The 20,716-nt window shown below is 35.3% G+C and overlaps 1 protein-coding gene across 2 annotated transcripts; it reads left to right on the top strand.

The window, feature by feature from the left end:
- The first annotated feature begins 1,301 nt into the window (after nt 1-1,301).
- On the top strand, nt 1,302-15,423 carry mbt (serine/threonine-protein kinase PAK mbt). Of its 2 annotated transcripts, none has more exons than XM_089240254.1 (9): nt 1,302-1,594; nt 4,308-4,527; nt 4,678-5,427; nt 6,340-6,435; nt 8,427-8,615; nt 8,730-8,990; nt 10,026-10,151; nt 11,589-11,723; nt 12,955-15,423. In XM_089240254.1, exons 2-9 carry the CDS (start codon nt 4,318-4,320, stop codon nt 13,114-13,116), a joined length of 1,929 nt encoding a protein of 642 aa, XP_089096380.1. In that variant the 5' UTR covers nt 1,302-1,594; nt 4,308-4,317; the 3' UTR covers nt 13,117-15,423. The 2 variants fall into 2 exon arrangements, with proteins under 2 accessions (XP_089096380.1, XP_089096381.1); XM_089240255.1 differs by having other exon boundaries at nt 1,317-1,620; nt 12,955-13,217.
- The last annotated feature ends 5,293 nt before the right edge of the window (nt 15,424-20,716 follow it).

The raw sequence follows: 20,716 nt of genomic DNA, 5'->3' as shown, positions 1-20,716 counted from the left end.
GAGCTATAAGTATAAACTTATAGCTCAGTGGTTATAACATGAAATCAAACATGGAAGTCCTCATTTTACCTGTCGTCTGCTTTATTCCAGGTTCTTTGTCTTTTGACGTCCCCTTATGCTCCAAAGAAAGAACTGAACTTGCTGCTCAGTTCAGTTTGTGGGCTTTGATTGTAAGGAACTGTCCCAAATAAAAATCTCCGCTTTTTGAAATGAGCTTCATCATCACTACATGAGCCTTCTAAAAATTTGAGTGTAGATGGCAACACAAGCAGTAAAAAAAAAAAAAAATCAAACAGTGAAATTTCTCATTCCATCTGTCGTGTGGTTCTTGTTTTGGATATTTCCGTACACAACCGACAGTTTGTGCACGGAAAGTGCAGTTTGTGTATTTAACTAGTGAGGAACTGCACTGAATGAAAAATTGCGCTTCTTGACTGGAACTCCGCTGGGCGAATCCCGTTGCGCGCGGCACAGGAAACCTGCTCCTAGGAAAACCCGGTTTTGACTCATTGTTTGTGCACTCTTAAAATTATAGATGACTCATGTGGTGTTGATGGCGAGACACGCCGTCCACTCACCAATAAGAAAATCAGCATGACTGTTTTCCTACAGAGCGTAATACGGCTCACGACGGCGCTTTACGTTGGGCGTGATTGGCCGACTGCTTCTGGAGGAGTCAAATGCATCGTGCGCCACCGGTTTTGCCGATATTCTCTTCACTCTTGTGTGTTTTCTGTTCCTTCCCTTCAAACCGGAGCATGCAGACGACAGTGTAGCTGATGCCAAAGCCATATACTTTATATAGCCGCCCTGATCTGATGCGCCATGCTAGGAAAACACAAACGCGTAGCGTGATTATGTAACACGATTCTGTCGGCGCGAAATAGTCTAATTCGGTTCACGCTGCGCAACAAACCTATTCCTAGGAAAACCCGGCTTTTGGCTGACTGTCTTGTTCAGTTTTTGGGCTCTGCTGGTAGGGATCTGAATGAAAATTTCTCTTCCTTGACTGGAATTCCACGATAACCATATTAGTTTTTCATTATTTCGCCAACAGATGATAGCATCAATACTATGGATCGAGCAGTGGAAAAAATATGGTCAGTTAATCATAAGTATAAACCTAAGTTTCAAATCAACAAAAACATGCACTAAAAACGACGAAAAAAAAATTATTTTGTATTTTAGATTTTGTTTTTTGATCAAATTCCAAAAAGAAAAAACTTTAAAATTTTTTATTCAATTGTGATGTCGTTGTGCATACTAATGAACGGTTAGTCGCCCGTGGACAGAGCAGCCACATCGACAATTAATTTGGCCAACCCCCAGCCACAACAAACCTGAAATTCTTGATTTTTGACACTGGCGTGCCTGTCATTCCTCATATATGCAGAAAAAATAAGAAGAAACGAGACTGCGGCCGCGAAATAAATATGGAGGATCGACTTTTCTTTTCACGGTTACGAATCATCGGAGCGACTATTTGAACAAAAAAAAAAAGAAGTCATCAGTGCGGACGTTGCCCAACACCCTAAAAATATTCATTAGTTCATCAATTGACTATCGACGCCCTAATTGACAACTATCATTGAAGGTCCTCATTTATTTATTTATATCTATGTATGTATTTTGTTTTGTTTATGTCAACGTATATATTTTGTTTAGTGATAAATTATTCTTTTAGGGGGGTGGGGGCGCCCGCTCTAGCCCTGGGTGGCGAATTGTAGGAATATGAGCGGTGAAGAAAATTAGTGGAGTGGGAGAAGGGAAGCATAATTTGTATAGCCTACAGGGCAGTAAGATAATAAATTTCTTCCTTTCCCCTCCCCTGAATAGAGGGTGAGAGTTTGAGTTAGTGGGTGACCCAAGCAGTTTGCAAGCAGTGGTGACAGAAAAGGTGACTTGGAGATCAAGATGCCAAGTCCGTGAGCGACCGAAACAGTGACCTAAACAGTTTGCAAACATGTGGGAATGAAAGAGAATGGCGAGATTAGTGAGCTACCAAAAAGAGTGTGCTAATGCGTGTGCAAGTATTTGAATGATCAAAAGAGTGACCCAGGCTGTGTGTAAGCATTTCAATGATGTAAAGCAGGGGTTCTCAAACTGTTTGCTATGGTGCGCCTCTAACCTTTGACAGAGGCACCACAAAGCGGTGACCCTGACAAAGGTTTTTGCAAAAATATTCTTTGTTAAATAGATCTGGAGCCGGCGGAGCTCACAGATAAGCAATGAATAAGGGTGCCTTGGGTGGAAAAAGTTTGAGAACCTCTGATCTAAAGAGTTTGCAAGCATGTGAGTGACAAAACAAATGATCTAGGGAGCAAGTTACAGGTCAGTGAGCAAGCAAAAGAGTGACCATATCAATAAACGATCAAAACAGTGGCTAGATCAATGAACTACCAAAAGAGTGATCAGATCAATGAATGACCAAACAAGTGATCAAAAGAGTGACCAGACCAGTGACTGACCGAAAGAGTGATCTAGATTGAGGGACCAGACCGGTGAATGACCAAATGAGTGATCAAAAGTATGACCAGACCAGTGACTGACTGAAAGAGTGATCTAGATTGAGGGACCAGACCGGTAAATGATCAAAAGAGTGACCTAGTGCATGTGCAAGCATTTGAATGATCTAATAAGTCTGCAAGCATGTGAGTAACCAAAAGATGACCTTGAGAGTAAGTTACCAGGTCAGTGAGTGATCAAAATAGTGACAAGATTGGTGAATGACCAAATTAGTGATCTAGTTTGAGGGACCAGGTCAGTGAACAATCATAAGAGTGGCTTAGGACATATGCAAGCATTTAAATGATTAAAAGAGTGACCTTTAAATATGATGGACCAGATCAATGAGTTAAGTACTGGAGTGGTTCGGTGGTAAGATGCATGTCTTTCACCGTGAAGGTTACCATCAAAGTCCGCAGGTTCGAATCGGAGGGAAGAATGTCAAAAACAAGTTTTTTACCTTCTGAACCTGGGAATAGATGGAACACTCATAGATGACCCTTCATTTCCCACCCAACTCCACTGGTTAGAAATTGCTGTAGGGCGATATAACCAGAGTTGGTGTGTGGTAAAGTAGATCAATGAGGGGCCAAAGGAGTCACCTAGAGAGCGAGGGACCAGGTCAGTGAGCAACAGAAAGAGTGATCTGGAACATGTGTAATAATGTGTGTGATCAAACAGTGGACAGGCATGTAAATGACCAAAAGAGTGACCTAGTGAGTGAGGCATTATGTCAACAAGCAACCAAGAAAGTGTGTAAACATGTGAGTGACTAAAACAGTAATTTACAGAGCAAGTTACCAGGTTAGTGAGTGATAAACAGGTGAACGACTAAGTCAGTTAGTGAGTGAGTTGATGGAGCAACTTCAATATAGATGTATAAAATTTAAGACTCGAACTATTATAAAAATCATAATTTTATAGAAAGTAATTAAAAATGATTACATGCTCGCTCACTTGATCAATTGCTCACTAACTCTTACTTGCTGTCTGACTGCCACTAAATTGCTCAATGAGTTGGTCATTCACTTGCTCACATATTCACTGGATCAATCGCTCACCATCTTGCGCATTCACTTGATCTTTCATTCGATAATGGTTGCTGGCAAATTTTCCATTCAATCAATTTTCCTTTCTGTGAATTGCATGGGGTGAATTTTCCAGACATGCATTGATTAATTTTTGGGAGAAAAATTCTACCTGCCTCTGAGGAGATTTGAACCTCCATCTCAAAAGTGTGCAAGATCACTATTCAGTGCCCGAGTGGTGCTCGTCTTCCACTATGAAGGTTAGCATCAAGGTCAACGGGTTTGAATACGGGCGTCGAACATCAAAAACAAGCTCTTTACCTACCAGGCCTGGTTCGACCATCGATAGATGGAGCCTTCATTTCCCACCAAACTCCACTGGTTGGAAATTGCCAGATGACGATGTGGTCGAAGTGGCTGTGCAGTATAGTAGTAGTAGACTACTATTCAAGAATCACTGATATTTTTCTCCCATAGAGCATACATGTACGCTTTTAAACGGGGTTGTGCAATGAGCATTATAATTAATCTTGGCATTGTATTTTGTATCCATAATGGGGAATGACATCTTGCTCTATGTTGCCATATGTAGGGCTCAAGTTGTTGTTAGCTCTTATTGGCTGATTTAGGAGATTTTTTTTTTTAAATTATTTTTCCGAACAAATTTAACTTTTTTCAAATATCGTTGATTAAGACTTTTTTTTTGGACATCACAAGTGTTTACATCTGTGTTACCTTTTCGTTGAAGTTAATTTTTCTTTCCTCTCTCTTCAGGTATTGAAATATGTTCAAAAAGAAGAAGAAGAAGCCGATCATTTCAGCCCCATCCCACTTTGAGCACAGAGTTCATACTGGTTACGACCGAAAAGAGAAAAAGATTGTTGGGTTGCCACCGCAATGGGCAAGTTTAATACAACCAGAAAACAGCAGGCCGAAGCCCATCGTAGACCCATCACATATTACTCCTATGGAAATGATGGATATAAAATTGCATGTAAGTATCATTGATATTTCTCCCTCCCCATACTAAAAGCACAGGTTTCTGTCTCATGCAGTGTTCGTCTTAGGCAGGTTTCACTGTATTTATTCTTAACTTTAGTATTTTGCATTTGTATGAGATAATCAGATATTTTTATACTTTTAGACGATTGTACGGGGAAGTTTTGGTGCTGCAGTTGGTCATAGAAATGGTCCCATGTCCATAACACGTTCAAACTCTCTCCGAAAAGACAGTCCACCACAGATTCGCAGAGATTATCTAAGTCGGCTTCCTCCACCTGTGCCCGAAGATGAGGGAGTCTCTCATGTTGGACCGCCTCCGGGTGGCCCACCAGTTTATCAAAGCCATTATGGCCACCATCATGTGCACCAGCACGGCAATCATCCTCACATCGCTAACAGGGGACATTTCCACAATGTCGGCTACAGAAATGACTTGCATAACTCTGTTTCTGATTATGTGACGAAAGGTGGTCCGCCCGCTTGGGATCCTGTCGATGCGAGTGGAAACATTGTCGCACATTATGAGAAAGATGCTGTTTGGGATCAGGAGCAGGGCTATCACCGCACCGCTCCATCAAAACTGCCTCCACCCCCTCCGACTCACGACATTCACCCACATTCTTCTTCGTCAAATATAAGTGCAACTCTTCCAAAAGAAGCCATGTCCAGCGAAGATTTGGGTGCTTCTAAAAGTTTTCCAGAACAATACCCTTCAAATAGTCAGAGCCATCAAAACCTCTCCATCCAAAATAACAACAATGTCCACAGCCAGAGAAGTGCTACACCCGTTGGCTCGAAACCTCAATATCCACCACCTCAAGTGCCGCAGCCTCATTATAACAAAGAGCCTCCTCAAGTCCCACCTCTTGATAATCATAAAGAACCAAACAAAGTAAGTATACATTGATAGAGGAGATTCTTTTATAATATTCTAACATTGTCTTTGAATGTAATATAACTTTTGTAGGTGATAAGTAGATTAGTTCGTTAAAGGTTTACATTTACTTTGAAAAGCAAACATAACCTTGACATATCTGGGTCAAAAATCATCAAAGAGTGATTTTTGTCATATTATTTGGATCAGAATGACTATAATAACTATGATTTTTTAAACTTTGCAACTAGGAGCTCATTTCAAATAAGACTATATATAAAATTGATTTTCTGTCTGTTTGTGTCATCCATAAATCTAAAATTTTAGATTGATCATCGTCAAATTTTGCATATCAAACGACCCAACTTGAACTATAGGCGACTTTAAAAATTTCTCAGAACAGGGCGAATCCCTGAAATGGGCGAAAAACTGTCGGGCAACAATGATTCCTGGGTCTCAACAATCACTTTCGTAATACTTACTTTGGTTACCGTGGTTACCTAGCGATGCGTTTCAGACGTGCATATGCCTTTACCATGGTTTGTCATTTCTTTAATACTGCCAGTATTATGTACAATAGCTCATTCCTTTATAATGGTTCGTCACTTTTTCAATCCTACCAGCAATTGAAGAAAACCAGTACCGGGTATTATAGCTAGTTTTTCTTATAATATTAGCGCCCAGGTATGTCTGAAAGTGTTTCAAACCCATTTATGAGAGCTTGAGTTATATTCAAAATTTATGTGAAGGATTTTGAATTCTGAATAAATTGTGATGTTCGAGCACCCACAGTTCCCCCTTTCCCGATCTGATGCCATGAATATAAAAGCTGGAACTATATATTGTGATGCAACAAACTGAGAAATAGTTTTGTTAAATCATTACCCAGTTTATGCGTGTCCTGAATTATGTTTTTCTTTTATGTTCCAGGAGCAACAACGTAAAGACAGAGAAGTCAATACACCCGGCAACAAACCAATTCCCGCTCATAGTCATATTGAACATCAAAGGTTATCTCACGAACAGGTACCTTCTGCCTTGTATTTGAAAAAGCTTAAACTTTTCCTTTTGCATATTATAGATTTACTTAGTCTACACATATCTACTTTTAAAAAAAAATTAAAATATATATAGGGTATTGTCTTGAAGTGGCGATGAACTCGGAGGGGTGATATTAGGCATCAAGAGGAACAAAAGTTACCATAGAACATGGTATCTCAAATCAGTTTAATTGATGAAAATCGCAAAAACATTCATGAAGGGTGTGACCCAAAGTGGGATGAAAAAGCCAATAATAAAACAAAAACCACTTACTTGGCTGGGTTGTAATCATACTGTCAAATAATTTTTTTTCTATTTATTATTGGTCTTTTTGTCCCACTCGACGTCGTATCCTTTATGATTTTCACACAGACTAATAGGTTTGCAATGCCATGTTCTACGGCAATTTTTGTTCTTAAAGCCTAATATCACCCCCTGAGTTTGAGGCAACACCCTGTATAAAATTGAGGAATCCTTTGATTGGTACAAAAACATGAATATTCAGAACTGGCTTTAAAATAACATGGTTGTACCAGCTTCTCGTCCTTAACAAGAATCCAATCTTTAAGACCTTTTTTAATTTTTAGTTAAAGGAAAATGATAAATTTCAATTGCTTCCCTTATCAGTCTAAAGTTTGAACCAGGCTCTCTATAACGATGAGGAAGAACACCACTCCCAGGCCTAATTGGCTCTTGTTCAAAATGTTATGGCCAAAGCTCAATATAGGCCAGTTTACATATTGGCCAATTTCTAATCTTTTTCGTAATTTCTGGCTTCAGCCAGCTACTTAGCAAAATCACATGGAGTGATTGGTCAAAGTGGGAAGAAAAAAAAAGTACAATGTTAACTTTATTTATTAAAAGCAGCAGACAAACAGAATATTATCACAATATGGTATCTGTTTTGATACTACGTGCATGCCATCATCCAATCAGAAGCAATATATGTGCCGCATACCAGACCATCTTACATCAGCACATTGAATTTTGGCCAGGAATCTTCAGGCACTTTGTGAAATGGCTGGCCAAAGTAGAAAAAATACTAGTCATTTTCTCCAATAATTGGATTCTGGTCACACCTCTTGGTCAATATGTGAAATGGCCAGCCAATTCGCAAACCGGCCGGGCTTTGACCAATTCATATACAACGACAGCTGAGTAAGAATTAATGTGATCATGTTAACACGTGTGTGTACGTTCTCTCATGTTAAATGATGTATGTCCAGTCTGTATTTTGGGAATGTTATATAACAACACCCTAATGATAACATTATCCGTGATTCAAAAAGCGCTGTCTACCGTACATATTTTTTTAACTCTGTAGTTAACAAAAATTAATCTTGCCATAATTTTTCTGCTTAAAATCAGCAGGACAGAAAACAATAGCTTTAAATTAAAAAAAAGAAAATAGTCCACACAGTTATATAGCCTGTATTTTTGCAGAACAAGTGTTTTAAGCGAAATATGAAATATGATAAGGTGAAATATTGGTAAGACCTCTCTCCTTTCTCTCTCACCCTTGTACTCAAAGTAAGGTTGCAAATAATGAGTGAAAATTCAATTACATTTTTGGATTGAAACATTGTTCCTCTCATCGTTATATTGCCCCATAGAGTGCTTAAACTAATTTTTTCTGAATAGCCTATGGGTCATACTCAAGAAATTACAGTAATTAGCACAAAGATATAGTGTTTACTGCAACTCAAATAACATATCAAATACTGCACGCCTTGTTACCTAAAGATTTGTTTTCTGGGTATATAATATGTAAACCAAAATTGTTTACTTTACGGCTATGAATCATGGTTTTTTATTGTTGTATACCTGATGTAGTTCACCAATATATTTTAGCTTCATCGAAGTTATTTTGTATATTTATTTCGCTTGTAGTGCATGACATTTTCTTACATTTATTAAATTTACTTCATTAGTTTGTGTAGGTCCATAACTAATAAAAATGCTTTGTTATTTTTCAGTTTCGCGCAGCTCTACAAATGGTTGTTAGTCCTGGTGATCCCAGAGACAATTTAGATAACTTCATAAAAATCGGTGAAGGATCTACTGGTATTGTCTGTATCGCAACGGAAAAGAATACTGGTCGTCAGGTAGCAGTAAAGAAAATGGATCTCCATAAACAACAGAGGCGAGAATTACTATTCAACGAGGTATATGATAATGATCTTATGACGTTGTGTTGTTATTGATTTTATATTACTGTATTATCAGATTGGCTGCATGCTTAACGTATGTAATGAGTATGCTTTCCACGTTCTTTTCAGGTGGTTATAATGCGTGACTATCATCACCCAAATATTGTGGAGATGTTTGACAGCTTTTTGGTTGGACAAGAACTGTGGGTTGTCATGGAATTCTTAGAGGGTGGTGCATTGACCGACATAGTGACTCACGCTAGGATGGACGAGGAACAAATTGCCACCGTCTGCAAGCAGTGCCTCAATGCGCTTGCATTTCTTCATTCTCAGGGCGTCATTCATAGAGATATCAAAAGTGATTCAATACTTTTAGCAAGTGATGGGAGGGTATGTATTTGAAAGTATTTTGGGAAATTTAAAAAAAAAATCCCAGTTTCGGTTTTTTTAAAGCATGGTAACTGTAACAGATCAGCAATATAGGCATTAATGCAAGTTTATGTAAAATCAAGTTTGTTAAGCTTCACATAACTTTAGTGATTACTGATTAGAAAATATTCTTATCGCACTGAGGAACACCATTCTATTCACTGGGCAATAACCCCATTTTGTAGAAAAGGAACATCCTCTGGTGACAGTATTTCCTAATGCAGGGTCCCTGACTCACTAGTTGTGAACTAGCAGTAGGATCCTTCTGATGGCAGCACTTCTTGAACATACATAACCATATATTACTTAGAAATACTTTACATTAGGTACAAAACGTATACACACGCATTCTGGCATGTATCAATTCGTTAGAAAATCCATAGGAATCATGGGCGCTATAACCTAGGGGCTGAGGTAATTCGAGCTCCGCCCTCCCCCCAATAATTCAGAAATTATTGGGGGAGGGCAGAGCTCAAATGACCCTACTAATACCTAACCATATACATGAGCCTTGTACACATTTCTGTCAGAGGTGCTGACATGCAGAAAACATTGGGCAACCAGCAACTTTTAGCTCCCCCCCCCCCCCAATGTTTTCTGCATGTCAGCACCTCTGACAGAAATGTGTACAAGGCGCATGTATATGGTGAAGTAGTAGTAGTAGGGTCCTTCTCAGCATGAACTAATTGGAAAATACATTACAATATAGTTGCATACACAATTTGTAAGCGATGTGTTTCTGATTTGTGTGATGTTAAGTTTTAGTATTTTTATTATTTCATGGCTGTAATGCGTAATTGTTGATTCAAGCAAAAGCTGGACTTTCTGGTATTAAATTAGACTGTATTTATTCATGATCCTATTATGATATCTAAATTTCATACATGCTTCTGTGTGATTTGTTTGCTCTTAAATTAATTGAATTTTTGCTCTCCCTCTCCTTTAATAAACTGAAATACATTTCACTGGACTAAATTCATGAATATTATCTTGTAGGTGAAGCTTTCTGATTTTGGGTTCTGTGCTCAAGTATCACCAGACCTACCGAAACGAAAATCTCTCGTCGGAACTCCTTATTGGATGGCACCTGAAGTGATATCTAGGTTATTATATGGTCAAGAGGTTTGTAAATTGCTCATTTCATCTTTGCTGGTAGAAAAGTTTTTTTATTTTTTGTTTATCGAGTGAGTTACTTATTGTCTTTGACATGTACCGTTTTCTGAAGCATGATAAATATAGTGATTTCTCAAGAGAATACGAAAGTTATATGAGGTGGGCTGATTCTATGGCCTCTGAGGTCACCAGATATCACCCTGCAAGACTTTTTCTTGTGGGGGGTGACGGCTTTTTCACGGCATGGGTGAAAATCAGATGAAAGGAGAGCCACGAAAAGGGGGGAAGCACAACAAGCTGTGAAGAAATAAAGCTTTTGAGATATGTGTGGAGGGTGAAAATTGGACTATTTTCAGAATCCAGCAGAGCTGTCCATAGACTCAAGGCCATCTTGGCCCATGGCGCAGTCTCTTATATCTATGGGGGGGGGGGGTCTACAAGATGAGATCTGTTGCTATGATTTATGAATGTAAGTATGTAAATTGTAAGTTGTTCTAGCCTTAGAACATCACTTTGGTCTGGAACCTCTGATGTTAAGACTGCCATACATAAACATCCCCTCCCCCACAGAAGAAAGCTCACTGAACTCTAGCCCAGGGTGATGTGTTGGGAGGGGAAATTTATTATATATAGGCTCATTAAAACTTCCTGTATTTTACACGTTTTTTCCATATATTTAGCTCTTGGGAAGAATGATCACTCACTCTCTGGATCCATGCCTGGCCCAGGGTTTTAGAGATTGATACTTATAAAATTTTTGTGCATTATAAATTCAATTTAATAAGTAGAAATGGTCTCGCTCTTGGATGAGGGTAGGGGCACTAAATAAGATGATGGGGGAGTCCAGGAGAATAAATTACAGTCCAAAAAGGGCTATGGGCTGAAAAAAGTTGAGAAACACTGGTCTGCAAGACCACCTCTGTGCCCTCACTTGATGAACTGAAGCACGAAATTGCGATCCACAAAAAACTGTTGCAATGGGAAACTGCTCAAAAAATCCTGGAAGGAAATTGAATTCTCTTTTTCAAATTTTTTAAGTGATACTTTAGAATTCTGTAATATATATGTATGTATATATACACACAGTCAAATCCTGTTTTAACGAATACCTTTTTTGCAAATAAAATCTCATTTTAACAAACATATTACTAATCCCACAGATAAGTTTACATAGGAACATTGCAAAAACTTGGAATTCCTTTATAACAAAATATAACGATGTGATTTTTCCGGTCTCTTGAAGTTCATTATATACGGGATTCGACTATATATATTTGAGATGTTTTTTTTTAATCAAAAGTTATGAGTTTATGAAACCTGTTAATAGTTTATGTACACCCTATATTTTCATGGAATCTTGGATCTTTTTTCTACATTTCAATAGGAATTTTTTTTTTCAAATCGAAAAAATTTAAATTGTTATCTGAGTACCTTATTTTACAACAGGTTGACATTTGGTCTCTTGGCATCATGGTTATTGAAATGGTTGATGGAGAACCGCCTTTCTTCAATGAACTTCCTCTGCAGGCTATGAGAAGAATCAGAGATATGCCACCACCAAAACTGAAAAATACTCACAAGGTAAGTTGTTGCTGTTCTTATAACGTTTTATTTATCCTAATGTTAGCAATGACAGCATTAACATTAGGATAAATAAAATATTGAACATTATTTGAATATTATGTGTACATTGCCGTATTTCATTGATATGGTATGTACATATGAAAAATTTTAGTGAAATTTTTAGCTTTTGTCATCATTATGTGATTTGTGTGAGGTATTTTTTTATTATAATTAAACCCCCCCCCCCCTCAAAAAAACAACAACTGAACTTACCCCAGTGACATGTCTCAGTAACTCAAACTTTTTGTTTTTCATATAAAAGCTCTCTAGTCTGAGAAATTTTTTTTCATTGGGCTTGGTATTTTAAAAGCATCAAATAATTCTTTTAAATATACAAAATCTTCAAAATTATTGGCAGCTTTTTCTCAGTGCAATATGTTAAGGAAACATATATTTTTGATATTATGCAGATAAAGTCGAAAAGAAAGGTCATCTCTGATTTCTGCCGGGACCAAGTGACTTTTGTTTTCGTTCAACTCAGCATAATATCCAGAAAATATGTTTCCTTAATATATTGGGCTGAGAAAAAAATGTCTGTCGTTCTACTGTCTCATCTAGGGGTCATTTGTTGAAGTTGAGAGAGGCTACTAATGCCTCTACTTCAGCACCTATTATGCCACAGTGCGTGAAATAAGGAGACACAACACTGCCTTTCTTATTTCACGCACTGTGGCGTAAGAGGTGCTGAAGTAGACGCATTAGTAGCCTCTCTCAACTTCAACAAATGACCCCTAGATGGAACAGTAGAGCAACATTTTTTTTCTAAGCTCAATATATTAAATAAACATATTTTCTGGATATTATGCTGATATTATACTAACCCAGGCATAGAATGTCAGAAGTAAATTCTTTACCTACTGAGCCTGGGGCGACTACCAATGGATGGAGCCTTCATTTCCCACCCAGCTCCACTGGTTGGAAATTGCTATACAGCAATATATGACTGGAGTTAATGTGCAGTAAAGTAGTAGTGTAGATGGTAGAATGCTTGTGCGGTTTGCAAGAGTTGCGGAGTGGGTCAATTTGACCCACTCCGCGGTTCTAGTGTTAAAGGTGTGATTGTGTCATTCAAGTGTGTGATTGTCATTGATGATTTCAGGTTTGAAAAAAAAGTTAAAAATAGTAGATAATATTGCTATGATCCTTTAGAAATTTTGCTAATTTTCTTTTCAAATTTTTCACTCTGAAGGTGTCATCAAGACTGCAAGGGTTTTTAGAAAAGATGTTGGTTCGGGATCCATCACAACGGGCTACTGCCTGTGAATTGCTACAGCATCCATTCTTATTACAGGCAGGATCACCAGGACTTTTAGTGCCTTTGATGAGAAGTTTCCGTCACAGTCCTTGTTGATTGTGCATGTAAATCTCAGTTCTTGAAAATATTTCATGTTCAAAAATGGAAAAAATACACTTTTTTTTAATGTTAACTCAATGCAAGGTTGAAAACATTATTTTTTTATAACATTATTAAAAAAATATATATATTTTACAGTGTGGAAAGTGCCAATTGTGCCTTTCTGGATCTGCAAATGTGAAAGATTGACGATTCATGTTGAATAACATTTTACTGACATTGGTTTTGATCATTTTTCATCATAATGTTATAAATGATAAACATGTCTTTTGTAATGAAAAAAAAAAGCTATTTTAATACATTGCATTTGACATATTGATAGTCACTTAAGGCATGCATCCATGCTTTATAAATGGGAGCTAACAAGTAATCATCCCGATTACGCTTTGATTATATTTTTTTCTGCAAGGTAGTCAATATTGAACTTAAAAGATTAATTTTTTTATCAATATTTGTTTTAATTTCACAAGAGCCATTTTTTCTGTTAATTATTTAATAGTAGTAATCAAAAATTTGTCAGTGTCTAAGGCCGGCATTACACTATGAAAGTTGTAGGAAAAAATTCTTTTATAAAACTTAAAAACTGCAGCAATAAGTGTATTAAGTTACATTGGAGCGAATGTAATTAGTAGGCTTATTGGTTGTTTTTTTTTTTTCAAGTATTGTAAAAGATTTTTTATCAAACTTTTATTGTATTTCAACCTAATACAAAAGGGACAGTGTAAAATGCTGAAAAGTTTTCTTTATCCAATAAAATATTTTGTTTTGTATAAAATAAATATTTTCTTTATCGATAAAATTTGACAAAAATTTTAGATTTTATTTCCTAGATAAAATTTGACAAAAATTTTATCTAGGATTACAGCATTATCTTATGTATCATTTCCATACCTTGTACATTATTTTGAAAAGTACAAAATTTAAGGGATGCTTTTTTTAATTTGGTCGTCCAGAAAACAGTACTTGTTCTGATATAGAAATTATGGAAGTTACTGGTTATACAGAACACACTTTTTTCAGTAATGCAAGCTTGCTCTTAAATACTTTATTTCCCTCACTTGATTGGTTTTTATGAGTGTTGTCAGAATCGCTTTAAATGAACTCAAGTTATGTTTTATTTGCTGATTTAATGAATTGAGATGCAGTTATGAGTTTGTCAAATCTTGTGATATACGCATGTGTGTGCATGAGAATTGAATGGATTTGTAAAGTGAAAGCAAAAAATCTTATTTTATGCAGCTTAAAAATTGTACTGGAGGTTAATCTTGATATGTGTTTTTTCTGGTATTTAAAAAATATGTATCATATTCTCTCTTCCCCCCCCCCCCCCATTGTCCGGCCAAACGACCAATATCAATTCATATAAAGCACTGAATGAATGAGCGAATCAGAATAAAATAATGCTTTTTCACTGTAGCAAACATATTTTGTCTAGGAAAATAATAAATTCTCTACTTTTCTACTCTGCTTATTTCAATTTTAAAAACTCAAACCTGGAATACAAATTATATATCAATTTCACTCATCTAATTTATGCAAAAGAATATGCTTAGCATCCAACATTTCTAATGAAAATCAAGATTTTTTTCAGCAAAAGCCAAGTATAAAGCTCTATCTCACTCAACATAGTTCATAGAACAGAATGGAATCCTAAAATAGAGGGAAAAGTTTGTTCAAATTGGCTAATTCAATAGATTCTAAGAATGCAGATATTTATAGAATTATCCAGAATTTGTGACTCAAATCTCCTGGCATGGTGGCTAATGCGGGTGAATACAGCATATATTCTTCTCTAGAACTCAGTTAAGTGTTTGTTGATGTGTATCATGTAATGTAAAATGTAACTTTGAAAAGTTTGTTTCTTTGAATCATTTGAAATGCAGAAAAATTCTGAATGCTGGTAAAAAGTCAGCAAAATTTGTCTACAGGTTTCATACAAAGCTGATATCAATCAAAATATTTCATGTAGCAGAACAGAGTTAACTAACAAAAATGTGTTGTATATTTTATATCTCCATCCTTTATTTGTAAGATTACAACTGTGCAAACAATTCTGTCGTTATTTTTTCAGTTATAAGAAATTTGTTTAAAACATATTTATTAGGAATTGTTCTCTCTGCACAAATTGTAGTACACAATTTTTTAAAAAAGTTCCATCATTTGTTTTATTTAAAATTTCATTTTTACAATATCTCATCAATCAATTACTTATAGATGATTGAGCAGTTTAAAGGTTAATATTAAATCAAACATTAAGACTTGGTCACTTTTAACTAGAACTTTATTTCATAAACAAATGCAAACTAAAAAAGAAAAACTAAAAAAAAAGAAGACAGCCTCTTTTTTCATAGAACATCATGTAGAAACTTAAAGAAAGAGTGTCACTATATACACACAGATGACAGCTTTGTTGTGTTACATAAATTTTTTTTATCAAATTGCTAGCTTTATTTTAGAAATTTTTACTGTAATTAAATGAATCTTTTTCAACATTCGAAATGGATTAATATGTACTATAAAATTGTGGAGACCATTAATTGCTAATGTAATAATGTTGATTTTTTTCTTAATTTATGTTTAAAAAAAAGAGTAAATTAGTATGTTCTTATTTGTGTATATTCCATCGATTTTTAAATTGGGAAACAAATTCCATTTAATAATTTAGCAATTATTTTTAGTTGTCAATTTTCAATGTAATTATTTCATTCATTTATTATATTGTGTACATGTACATAAATTGCACTCTGAAATTCATGCTTGAAAAACCAAAATATAATTTATTTAATTTTTAGTTATTAATTTTTTATGCATTGTGTTATTACTCAGAAATATATATACAGTAGAACCTACATATAGATTATCGATCCTCATTTATCCAAAATGCTGGCCTGGCATGTTCCCACAGCAATAAATTTTTGCCTTCAGTAATTCATAGATGTCAGAAATCCTCCTGCTGATGAAAATGAAGGCCCTGAAAAGACTTCGTTGATGCAAATAAAAGCAACAAAAGTACTTATGTTTCTTTATAAGGAAAATATATTTTGATCTTCCAATGTCAGAGTGTAGCCCATTTATGGGTGATAATCAAGGTTCTACTGTATTGTGAACTTTTTATTTTCGCACATGCCTGAATACTATTTAGAAAATCTGTACTTTTTTTTGTAGCAGTAATATTGCTTGTTAGTAATGTACCCATTGAGGTAATTTTTATTAGCGTTTTTTTTACACGTTTCATTCAAAAATGCACTATTACGATGTAGATATCTTGTGAGGAGGGATGTAGTTGGTGTACTAGATATATATTTTTAGGTTGAAATACTTGTTTTTGAAAACAATTTGGACTGTATGTTCTATATATTCCGTCCCAGGGCGTTTTGGTGTTCATGCGCATGTTATTGTGAGCATATTGTTGATAGGTTATGTACTTTTGTGGTTGATATCTCTACACAAAGCCATAATTTAGTACTTAGAGTGATATTGTAATATTAAGTGTTTTGTTTGTCTTTTGTAAAGAAAAAAAATCTAAATTAATAGATGATATAGCTGATCAACTATGTGTTACACATTACCCTTATCGGGTAATTCATAAATGCATGAACCCAGGATGCCTTATGTATTTAATTTTGAACAGTAAAAGCAGTTTGTATGTATATATATTTTGACATTTTAAACGCTTTTAATCAAATGGAAGGACGTTTTTTTTGTAAACTATGTATTTTGTTTTTTCGATTTTGAGTGATTTATGCCCATCATTTTTTTAAAAATTTCTGTAATGATCATGAAATAAGTCTATGACTCCTGTCAACCATTTTCTCAATGTTATGTTCCGTCTGTCATATATATATATATATTGGCTTCTTTTTTTTTTCTTTGATGGAATGAAAGTTTTCAATCCGTCCAAATCATTTTATACATTGGCAGCTTATACAAATAATGTTATTTCTGGGGGGAAGCCATACTCTCAGAGAAACTAACGAAGGAACTATTATCTTGATTTAAGAACTGAAATATTCCCCCCCCCCCCCCAATATCTTTACAAGAATTAGTAGAAGCCGAAATTCTCCAAATTTGATTTTTAAGTAATGGCCTCTACACCGGAGTGGAAAGTTTCTTCAACAGGGCTTAACAAATTGCAAAATTTTTTTTTTTTTTACTTTTTCAGAACATTGACACTTGTTTATGTTAGTTGATATATATTACAAAAATTTTGTGCCGTCTTTTCAGACTCTAATTCACCTCATATAGAAAATTTTAGCCAATTTTTTAGTTACCATGGTGCCTAGGATTCGTTAAGCCATGTTTTTCATTATATACTGTATTTATCATAAAAGTAATGAGAAAGTATGGTTTTCCTCCCTCTAAGAAAAGCATGTGCTTTTTCTATTTTATGGATATAGGATTTCAGCAAACGAAACCATCACCACCACAGATTTTTAAGAATCTAATATATGTTTAAAGGAATTTGCAACTTATATATGTTACAGAAATAACATTAGTTTTTATAAGTTTCTCTTTAGAACATGTTTTCCAGCGGCAATGTTATTTGTGATTGTGAAAAATTCTAAGTATCGCAAAACCTCTCTTGTTGCAGACACTGACAGAAAAAAATATTCGGCCACAAAAAAGGGAGGTGACCATTAGAGGAGTTTGTATTATAATTTTTGAATGATTTATGCTTGAGAGTGAACATATTGATATAAAAGTGTTTAGTGAAGCAATAAGTAAAACTAATGTAATCAGTCACATATTTTCAAAATATGCTATTTACAAAAAAAAAAAAAATAGTGTATATATTTTGTATTCTTCCACGACAGCTGTGCACCAATGTTTTGCTATTCTGTGTTAGATATTTGAAATCTATATTGTTTGGTTGAGAAATATTTCACCCGTAGCCTTATTTCAAACTACAAAAAAAAAAAAGCCTTAAAATTATTTGTATATTGAATATGATGTATTCACGAAAAAGAAAAGTCTTATTCCACTGTAGCAGGAGTGCATAACCTTTTTCAGTCTGCCAGGCAAGAACCGGGCTCTATCCATTTCAGGATATAGGTCAGGCATTCTGCCACTCGTGACCAGAAACTTGTATATTTTGCGTGACATTCCAGTGACTGGTCATCCCAACTTTTTCATAAAATGTCCTGTTTTTTTCCCCCCTTATTTTCGAAGAGACTCATGTTTTTGAGATCAAGAAAACTGAGATTATAATTATTACTTATAGATTGTATATATTGTCTTTGGCTGTAATGGTGACTATTTGCTCTTGACTTTTTTTTGGTTGTGATTAGCAACTTTACTTGCCTTTGGAAGTTTTAATTGGCAACTTTACTATCATTTAGCATTTTTTTGGGCAATAATTGGTGATAACCCTTATGGATCGCGTTTCCCCGTGTTTTTATAAAGGAGATATAGTCAGCCTAGGCATTTATCGTGCATTGATAATTTTCTACCAGAACCTCTTGGCAGGCTTGAGGTTATGTACCTCTGAGCACTGTTATTTCAAAAACCATCCCTTGTACATTTCTTGCAATACACAAAATTACAAGGCAATTTTATAGGCTAATATTTTGGGGGAAAAATTGTATTGATAAATTATTAAATAGGACAAAAAAAATTTTCGAAATGAATTCAGTATAATTTTGTTTTTATACATTTTTAATTTAAAATATGGAATCGATCATGCTTGTCATTGATATTGCCTTCTGCTGGTAATAAATAAGTTTTAGAAATTTTCCTCTCAAATTTATTTACAACTTTGTGAGGCAGTGATTTTTTAAAAATTTTAAAGAGTATGTAAGGTAAATCCTATGATTTTTTAATAGTTTAAAAATTTGGATGGCGTTACGAAACTGATATTGAAAAAAAATGCAGCAAAAGTGAAAAGATTCTGGTAACATAGCTTGCGTTAACTGACTAAAAAACACAGGACATTCCCAATTATCATTCAATACCATGCAAAGGAAAAAGATTGCCATCTGAATCTAAAATTTGGATTACTAATTTGGAATGAGTTGTCAATCCTCCCATAATGATTAACGTCCAAACAACGGCCATATTTTCTTCGAACAGAGCATACCCCACTATATTAACACTAAGCCAACCTCCAAAGATTTCAGAATGACGGTCGCTTTCTGGATATGTAAATGAAGGAAAATATCCCTTGAGATTTTTTTGCTCTGAAGGAGTTTTTCTTCCTTGAATCTTACGAATATAAAATTAAGTATACATTCTTTTCTACGTTAGTGGTTTTTAAAATGTCAGCAGAGACCAAAGGATTGCAGAAGTAGTAGCTAACAAGTGCCATAGGCGCATTTTAGAAAAAACAGAAATAAAGGCTAAAATATGGACACTGGCTGTGCCTATGCTATAACCTAGGGGAAGGGGGGGGGGGTCCATGATGCTTAGGTAATACTTTGTACACTAAAGGTACTCGGGTAAGCACCAATTAAAAATATTTGGAGTCTGATCTCTTACAAAATGCATGCCAATGGATATAAGGAATTGCAGCATAGTAATAAGCATTTTTCTGCATTTCATATCTAAAGCTCAACAGCTTATTGTGTCATATTATAAATCACAAATTTAAGGATCTTCGTGTAACATTCACTTACCTTCAAAGTAAATATGCTACTAAACAGCTTTTATACAAGAATTGTTATAATTTTTCATGTAATTGTTTTTTACTCACAAATACTGAACTTAACAATGGTGACCTCCAAGTAATGGACACACATTTTCAGTCTCAGTAATGGCCATTGTTTAGGTGGTTTTCTTTATTACTTAAAAATTTGACAAGGTGCAAGTACTGTTAACAATTGGTGCATGCCAGAATGTATAGTGTGCGTGTGTGCATGGTCTTAACGCATTTATGTTAAGAGAGTTATGCTTGTTTTTGTCTTGTACTGGTGCTGCCATGTACCATCACTATCCTGAATTTTCATGTTATGCAAGACAGGGCTTGATAAATCAGGAGAAATAATACAATTTAGGTGCTAGCAAAATTCATGGGGCTCCAAGCATTTTTTTACTGATAAAATCAGTCCAGAATAGTATTTTTTGGACCCCTTTTCCATGCTCACAAACAGACTGATATAATTTCCGATAATTTGGTGTTGTCTTCAGACTTCAAGTTATATATGAAAAAAAAATCAGGAGCCAATGTCAATCTTTTAGTTGCCACTGACGTGCCGCCTGGGATTTGTCAAGCCCTACTTTAAGCCAATGCAATAGTCTTGAGGAGAGATCTCGGCGTAGCATTCTGCAGGTATTTTTTTACCCTTCCGACCATCTTATTTTGGTTTACCTAGCACAGTGTTTCTTAAAGAATGTGTTGTAGTTTCTGGAGCTTGACAAATCAAAATATTAGGGAGCCAAGCATGTTTTTTTTTTCAAGAAAAATGGTTCAAAATAATGTTTTCCAAGACCAGTGTTGGTAAGTTTTTGACATTGCGGAAAAAAACATTTTGCCGGGGGCGGTTTTTCCATGGGTTTTGACAGTGGCAAAAATTGAATTGTTACTTCCATGAAGCAAGTTCTGAGAATCTTAACTTACTTATCAAAGGTGAAATATTTGAAACTATTTGTTTTACCTCTAGAA

The sequence above is a fragment of the Pholcus phalangioides genome, unplaced genomic scaffold, assembly GCF_987345545.1.
Source record: "Pholcus phalangioides strain wild (caught in Gottingen) unplaced genomic scaffold, Ppha-v1.0 ptg000012l_1, whole genome shotgun sequence".
NCBI classification, from domain to species: Eukaryota; Metazoa; Arthropoda; class Arachnida; order Araneae; family Pholcidae; genus Pholcus; species Pholcus phalangioides.
Note: the sequence above shows the minus strand (reverse complement) of the source record. Positions and strands in the feature narration are given on the sequence as shown.

Coding starts and splice junctions, on each gene's coding strand:
- mbt (XM_089240254.1), top strand. CDS start 4,318: ATGTTCAAAAAGAAGAAGAAGAAGCCGATCATTTCAGCCCCATCCCAC. Junction 4,528..4,677: donor TGATGGATATAAAATTGCAT/GTAAGTATCATT, acceptor TTATACTTTTAG/ACGATTGTACGGGGAAGTTT. Junction 5,428..6,339: donor ATCATAAAGAACCAAACAAA/GTAAGTATACAT, acceptor TTTATGTTCCAG/GAGCAACAACGTAAAGACAG.